At 61.0% G+C, this 8,025-nt stretch overlaps 1 protein-coding gene across 1 annotated transcript in view; it reads left to right on the top strand.

The window, feature by feature from the left end:
- Positions 1-3,684: 3,684 nt before the first annotated feature.
- KSR2 (kinase suppressor of ras 2) overlaps positions 3,685-8,025 on the top strand; it is a 77,514-nt gene continuing 73,173 nt past the window's right edge. Inside the window, exons 1-3 of the mRNA XM_010563369.1 lie at positions 3,685-3,732; positions 6,491-6,631; positions 7,503-7,653. Coding sequence (XP_010561671.1) covers positions 3,685-3,732; positions 6,491-6,631; positions 7,503-7,653 — 340 coding nt within the window. The remainder of the gene's footprint in view (positions 3,733-6,490; positions 6,632-7,502; positions 7,654-8,025) is intronic.

The following is an 8,025-nucleotide window of genomic DNA, read 5'->3' as shown; positions in this document are numbered from 1 at the left end:
GCGCCCCGGCCTGGCTGCATCCCTTCCTCCAGGCTGCAGCCCACCTGCAGCCCCCCAGCCTGGCCACATCCCTTCCATCAAGGTTCCTTCATCCCCACCGGGCAGCATCCCCTCCAGCCCACCTGCATCCCTCCCACCAGGCAGCATCCCCCTCCTGGGCCTTTCTGCATCCTTCTCCCCCGCCGCCGCATCCCCTCGGACGATGCAGCATCTGCCCAAACCCTTCGGCCTTCCCCGGCAGCGGGGAGAGCCCCAGTGGGAAGGGGAGGCTTTGCCGAGCCACGGCCTCGATGCTGCCGGGGATGAAGGCAACAGGGCCGTGCCAAGGGGAGCGCCAGCCGGATTTGTTTGGTTTATAGATGGGAAAAATGCATAGAAGTAAAAGCTGCCGAGCAGGGCCCTGTTTATTGTAGCCCCATAGGAAGAGGTTCCTCTTGAAGTGTGCTGGGACCCGGCTGGGGATGGATTTGGGGTTCAACAGGAGGCTGGGATGGGCAGGGGAGGTCTGGGCAGGCTGGGATTCCCAGGGGTGAGCAGGACACCCCAACCGGCAGCAAAGCGGAGAGAAGCGTGGCCGTGACGGTGCCATGACCCCGGGGAGACACTGACGGGGCGGTGGGGAAGCGGCTGACGCAGAGCTGGGGCTGTGGGTGGGGGGATTTTGGAGGCCAGCCCCGCTCAGGCCTTTTGGCTGGTGCTTTCTAACCTGGCTGCTCTCACCAAAAGCCCAAACGTGGTGGCACAGCGGTTCCTGTACTCGGCTGCACGGGACCCTGCCGGGGTCCCACAGCCCCTCTGCAGGGCGACTTTTGACTCTGGACTGTGACCAAAACACCCCATCCCGCTGCTTTCGCTCCCGAAGGTCCCGAGTGCCGTGGGAGCGAGCGGGGCATCGCCGTGCCATTGCTGTGCCACATTTTGGGGGGGACGCTGCGTTTGGGGTGCAGATCCCTGCTCTGCATTCCAGGCACCGGCTTGCACCGTGTTCCCACACCGATCCTGCCATGGCCTTTCCTTGCTCCGAGCCCTGTCCCATCCCGCCTCTCTGCACAAGGGGCTGCCGGCTCAGCCTGGAGCTGTTGGGCCACACGTAGCCCCGGAGCAACCTCGGAAGAGGGACAGGGAGGTGGGGATGAAGCAGCAGCGGTTTTGGGGTGTGGGGGAGACTTTGCGGGGGGCTGGCAGGCTCGAAGCCGCCCCAGAAGAGCCAATGCCCAGAGGTGCCAGGACTACAGAAGTTTATCCCACGTGGAGCAACCGCGTCATTAGGGTCAGCACAGCTGACGAACTACCGCTTCCCTCCCGTGGATGGGACTGAGGGCAGCTGAAGAGTGTGGTGAAGCCGTCCCGGTGGGATGCTCCTTCCTGGCATGGGGCAAAGCAGCATCCTGGTGTCGCTGAGGCAGCTCAGCCTGGTCTGGACGGAGGGTTTGGAGGTGGCTGTGGGGAGGCTGCCCTGCAAATCCCAGGTGCTTGCAGGGAAGCACCTCTCCAGCCCCTATGGATCATGCTGCACCTGCAGTGGGGAGCCCCAGCATCGCCTTCCCTAAAACACCCCCAACCTGGGGCATTTGCCGCATGTCTTGGCCGTGGGCATCCCTGCCGATGCTCACCCGTTGCTTTTCAGCACAGAAACGGGGGGATTCCCAGGAGGGGAGCGACAACAGATGAATCCGGGGCCAGATTCCCAATGCCGGCACATCGGTGTAGGTCTGGACCGGCTCCACAGGAGCCCATGGCTCCCGGCGGCGTTGTCCTGGGTTGCCGCCAGCGTAAGCAGGAGCCGAGCTTGGCCCTGAGTCCCTGCTGCCACCGCTGCGTCCCAAGGACGTGACGCAGACGCAGAGGCCCCACTCGGTGCTTCTTCCCTTCCCATCTGGCAGCAGCAGAGCTGGGCCAGGCACCGGCACAACAACGGGGACGGGTGAGCTGGGAGGGCATCTCACCCCGAGCGCCCCGGGGAGACTTTGCACGGCCCTCGCGTTGGTGCGAGCCTGGAAGAAAATGGGTGAATCCGCGGGTTTTTTTGGTTAATCTTCATGCTAAACCCTTATTTTGCCAGGCTTATAGAAGTTTTTCCATTATTTTATTTTTAAACCACCCCAAGCTACATGCGAGAACCCATCCTTCGTGTGCTGTGATAGTGTGGGGAGCTGGTAACAGCATCCCGCCATGCAGCATCCTTCCTTTGGGATGGGTACCACCGGCTGCAGCCTGGCTTTGGTGGCAGCCCGCAGGGCTGGAAGGCTTTTAGGTCTTGTTTGCGCCTCGGGACAGGCTCCAGCAGAAACCAAGGCAGTGGCTGGGACCAAAACGCCGACCGACACCATCTGGGGTGGGAGTTGGGGCCGGTTTGCTTCCTCCGGGGGGGCAGCAGATCGGGGGCTGAGCATCGTCAGAGCAGGAGGGTGGGAGCTGAGCGGCTGCCCCTGTTAGGCCTGCCAGGGCAGTGGGGGTTTATTCCTCATCTGAGCATGGCAGTCAGGCTTTGCAACTCTAAATTTGGGTTTCAGGGTGTAAATATGGAAGAGGGGTACCTGCCAGTTTGCCGGAGGACTGGGGGCAGCATGGGGTAAAAGCGAGAAGGAAAAGGCGCTCGGCGCTGGGTGATTTTTCCAACTGTCCTGCAGCCCCTTGCTCTCTGGGCTGGGGTTACTCCACCTGGTTTCAAAGCATGGGTCAGGGCTCCCAGAAACCGGCGAGTGGCTCCAAGGATAACCCCGGGATCAGTGGTTCCCGCTCCCTGGGCTGCCATGCTCCTGCCTGGAAGGGGGAACCCTCCCGGGTTGCTTTGGGCTGCTGCACAAACACATGGATGAGGATGGGAAGAGGCACCCAGGGAAGAGCTGTGGCCACTTCCAAACTTGCATGGGCCGCGGTCAAAGGAGACGCTGCCTCAGCGCTGGGATATTCACGGCCTGAGTGTGTGGCTTCTCTGGTGTCTAATACCGTGGGTGAGCACAGCACACTTATCCCTAGGCTGTATCCTCCCGGAGAGCCAGGCATCTCCAGGATGCTGGGTTGAGCCATTTTGGCCCCTGTATGCCCAGAAAGAGCCCTGGGGACCATTTAGCAGTGCTTGAAATAAATGATGTGCAGAGCCAGAGACGGCACGTGAGCCTAGCAGGGCTTGGAAAGAGACCTGAGAGGGAAAATATAACTGTGGCAAGGTATTCCCCAGCCCGAGGGTGCTCCAGGTGTCTCCGGAATAACAAGCCCCTTGGTAGGAGTTGGGGAAGAATCGCTCCGGTTGCGGCTACGCACCGTGGGAAAGCAACCGCTGCGGCCCGCTGCCGTGCCAGGAATATTTGGAGGCACAGAGCAACCTCTCCGCGGCACGAAGGCATCCGGCACGGGCATGTGCCGATCCCTCCGTGCCGAGCGGGACAGGCATCCCGGCAGGCGCTGGCTCCCTCTCGACAGCTCACCGGGCGCCGGTGTTGGGAGACCATGGCCTGCCTGTGCGAGGTTAATTAACTTTCACCTCGTGCTCCCGCAGGTGGATTTTCCACTGCCTCTCCCCGGTCTCCAGGCAGGACTCGGTGCCGTCTCCAGCCCGGCTGACGTCAGGACGGGCGCAGGGTGCTGTGCCGAGGGGGTGGGATGCAGCCAACCCTCCCGCTCCTTGGAGACCGGCTGCTTCTCTCCCGGTGCTTGCTCGGGTGGGAGCAGCCGCTTGCCGCCATGCCGGGTTTCAGGGCGAGCGCCTGCCAAGAGGAAATCCTGCTCGGGGTGACGGGACGAGGCTGGAAATCCCCGTCGGGGTGCGGAGGGGAGAGAAGGGGGCAGGGTTTGCATGGGGGTGGAGGGGGCTCCAGCCCTGGGTGACCCCAGCCCCCTTGCCTCGCTGGGGTCACCCAAGGTCCCAGGGGAGCGACGTGGAGTGGGGACATCCCTCCTCTGCCTGCACCCATCCCCAGGGACCTCCTGGCATCTTATTTTTTCAGCGGAAGGTCTCTGCCTCGGGGAGGAGATGGGGGGGACCCAGGAGCTGCTGGCCCCTCACCGTGGCCAAGGGGAAGGGGCTGCTTGTGGCTTTACCCCCTTTTGTCAGAGCATCGCACCCTCCCTCAGCCCTTCACGGTGCTGGAAGGGTTGGAGAGGCGCTTGAAAGGGTGCGAAAACTGAGTCCCAGCCCCAGAAGAAGGTATATGCCCCCCTCTGTGCACCCCAGGGTGTCCCCCTGCCCTTTTCCAGCTGGATAAACTGAGGCACAGAAGAGCCGAGGGGGGTTGTGCCACAGCAGGAACACAAAGCAGGATCTGACCTTTGCAGCAGAGCAGCGTTTAGCACATTTGCAAAATCTCCATCCCGTGCAGGGAGGGTTGAGCAGTGGCTCAGGGTGAGCGAGAGCATCTCCGCAGCCGCGGGATGGGGCTTTCCCCGCGGCACCAGGCTGTCTCAGTCGCTTCCCTTTCCAGCCCTGTTGGTGAAGCTCTCAGCAAAACAAGTGCTTTTGGACTTCGCAGAGTTCTGCTGGGCTTGTTTTCCCCCACCTTGAGCAGACCCGTGGGCCAGAGCATCAGCCCACACTTGGGGCACGGGGTGTCCCATCTGGATCCTCATTTGTGCTAACGAGGGGCCCTCTGGTCTCTCAAGGGCTGGGTGGGTTGAATTGCCCCCACCTGGAGCCTGGAAATTAAAGTGCCTCCCTCCACTTCCCCCATCTTTGCCCTGTTCCCAGCATGTCTCTGCATGGTGGTGGTGGGCTGCCCAGTCCCCAGCTCTGTCCCTGTTCCAGGACCCCGATTTTGGCAATGGAGCGGCTCAGGCATCCCCTTTAGTTGCCCCTGGGCTCTCAGCCTGGGGGGGGCAGAGGAATGGATGAAGAGCAGGCTGGTGGGGATGGAGGTGAGTTTTTTAGGAGGGTTTTTGCTGGTGTTTTGCTGTAGTTGTGTGTGTGCAAGAGTATTTTTTGGGTGGCAGGAGCTGCTTTTGTGTGCCTGCTGCTGTTTCCCCTCCGAGGGCCTGGGGTGCCTTTAGGATGTGCGATTGGCGCTGACCCTGAAACCCGTCAATGGTCTGTGTTAGGAGAGTGGCTTTTGTTAAAAAGCAGACCTGGCATCTGGTCAGGGTGCTGCCAGCCCCACGGGGCTCCCTGTGACCTCCCCGGCCATTTGCTTCTCTAGCCCTGGCTCTAGTTTGTGTATTAATTTTCAGTAATTAACATCCGTGGCTGTTAGAGAAGCTGCCTGGTTGGCGTGTCCAGCTCCTGGCAGAGCTGTGACCCGCTCAAGTGATGCTGGTGGCGATGCTAGTGGGATGTCATGGTGGGGCCTCCGTGTTTGCAGGAGGATGGGGACCACCAGCCTCTCCCACGCCTGTGCTGCCCAGTCCCCCCCCAGGCAGCAAAGAGAGGGCTGGTTTTGCTTGTTTTGCACCTTTCTGGGTGCACCCAGCTCACCCCAACCACGATGAGTGGGCGCAGGGGGGCTGATTTTCCCCTCTCTGCTCACATACATCTCGTCAAGCTAAGCCCTGTGGCCATCACCGCTGGGTACCACTGGGAGAGATGAGGAAGCCACGATGCTGCGACGGGGTTTCTCCCCTCATCTCTCTATTCCAAACCATCGCATATTTTTCATCTCATCTATTTTTGGGGTGCGCGGGAGCCGGTGGCGGGCAGGGGCACAGCACCATCTAGTGCTGCCGGCGGTGGGGAATCACCCAGCTGGAAAAAGCAGGAGCAGGAAATCCCAGCAGGTTTCCAGCAGGCTGGGCTCTGCTCTATATTTCTGAAGAAAGGAGGCCAGTCACTCAGTGTCTTTATTTTGGGAGCTGTCAGGCTGCGGTTGCTAACGCGACGTCTTTGGCCTTGCAGTGGGAGGGTTTTGGGGGGGGACGACGTTTGGCAGAGGGATGGGGCTATGGCCGAGCAAAGAAGGGTCGATGGCTCCGGTTCTGTGATGAAGAGCGATGGGATGAAGGAGAGCTGGGGCAGATGTGGGATGGGTGGGGGGAATAAGGAGCAAACACCGACGTCCTGGCCTCGGCACTGGGGGATGCTTGGGGGGATCCCTTTGCACCGAGCCTGGGTATAAGAGAGGGGAGCGTGTCCTTTGGGTGCTGGGAGGGGGTGGTATTCCTGTTAGTCCGTGGCAGGAGCGATGCTTCTGTGTCCCCTCTCCTCGTCCACCTGCCGTGGGGTGCCCAGGGAGGCGAGGGCTGTCTGTGCCCCAAGCAAGACCCCAGCGCTGAAGCACGCTGGGCTGGGGATAAAGGAGGCAAGAAGGGTTTTTTGGGGGAGGGAAATGCCCCCCTTGGACACCCAGCTTGATGTCAAAGGGGTCCTTGGCTGCAGAATCTTGGCACCAGGTAACGGGGGGGTGTTTTGAGGGCAGGAGGGGCTGCGTGTGCCCTGGGGATGGGGCAGAGGGAGGGCAGAGCCCAAGCTGCCTGTGGTCACCCCCTCCCGTGTCCCCCTCCTGCCGTGGGATGGGTTGGGGGGTCACGGCAGGGGGTTCCACGGGGCTTTTGTCTTCTTTTCCAGAGCAAGCTGGTCAAATACTTCAGCCGGCAGCTGTCCTGCAAGAGGAAGGTGGCCTTGCAGGAGCGCAATGCCAAGCTGGAGGGCTTCCCCCAGCTCCTGCACTGGTTCCGCATCGTCAACATCCGCAAGGAGGTGATGGAGGTAAGGGCTAGGCATCAGCCGCACCGGAGTGGGAAGGGCTCCGCTGTGGGTTTGGGTGCCAAACCTCTCCAGTAGTGTTTTTCCCAGGGGTTTCTGGGATCCTTGAGCAAAACTAGGCAAGGGGGTAGGTTTTTTTCTGAGATGGGGGCTGGCTTGAAGCTGTGTGTTTGGGCCCTGGGGTGGGCTGGAGGGGACAGTGCTGGCGCTGGGGAGCAGAGTGGGAGACCAGAGCGGAGGAACCATGTTGTTTTACTGCATGGAAAGATGCTACAAGCCCATGGTGGGATGTGCTGTCCAGGGCCACCCCCCAGCTCTCCTTCCACCCACCAGTGAGGACACCCCATTGCTGTTCCCAGTGAAGGGCATGGATGCCAGGGAGACCTCGTGGGTGCTGCCCACCCTCAGCGGGGGTCCCCGTGTCCCTGTCACAGCATGGTGGTGCCAAAGCAGGTCACAGCATCCTTTTGCCACGTCCTGAGCTCCTGCAGGCTGTGGGTGCAGTGAGGAGGTGGCACCCACAGGTGATCCTGTAACAGCCCCCCCGGGAAAGAGGAAAGCCTGTACTGAAGCTGCCAGTCCTTGCGAGTGCTCGGGGCAGGTTTTCATGGTGCCCCTGGATGTCCCGGTGTTGAACTGGGTCTGGATATACCTGAGACTGTGCAAAAACTCAAGATAAAGCTGAGGCTCGAGCTTTGCCCTCTGGGTTTTCATGTGGATTGAGATGGAAAATGAATGTTTTTGGGTCTGTGACCCAAATGGGACAGCAAGAAGAAATGGCTTCTCATCCGTGTGCCTTGAGGTGCTGGTTTAGAGGATGCTCCAGGATAGTTCATTCCTCCTTCCTCACTCCTGCCCTGTTCCTCCCCGTCAGGAAATTGCCCCTGGGCAGCTGAGCCTGGAGGAGCTGCTGGACATGACCGACGACCAGGTCTGTGCGACCGTGGAGAAGTTTGGAGCCAACAGCGAGGAGTGCGCCCGCCTGAACGCCTCCCTCTCCTGCCTCCGCACCGTCCACAAGTCCGGTGAGTCGGGGACCCTTGTACCCGCTGGCCGGGTCCCCTCGAGCCAGTTGGGGTGAGCGGCACCGTCCCATTGCAGTGACACTGGGAGTGTGGCTGGAATGCATCAGAGGCGTTTGCAGGGCTTTCTCCGTGGGTTGCAGAGCTCCTGTATCACTGGAGGATGGCCGGGTACCCACTGTCCACAGGGGACATCTTTGCTCTGGTGTGTCCCTGTGGCTTGGGAGCTCATGGAGGGCTCGCCTCTCTAGGAAGTGATGAGTTGTTAGTTCTCTGCAGGAAGGCTTCGCCCGAGGAGGGCGCAGCATTTCTTACGGGGGTCCCCCCGACCCCTCTTACTTTCAGGAGCACAGCCAGCAGACTCAGGAAAAAAAA

The sequence above is a fragment of the Haliaeetus leucocephalus genome, unplaced genomic scaffold (assembly GCF_000737465.1).
Source record: "Haliaeetus leucocephalus isolate CR32 unplaced genomic scaffold, Haliaeetus_leucocephalus-4.0 Scaffold165, whole genome shotgun sequence".
Classification (NCBI taxonomy): domain Eukaryota; kingdom Metazoa; phylum Chordata; class Aves; order Accipitriformes; family Accipitridae; genus Haliaeetus; species Haliaeetus leucocephalus.
This window is presented reverse-complemented; position numbering and strand designations above follow the sequence as displayed.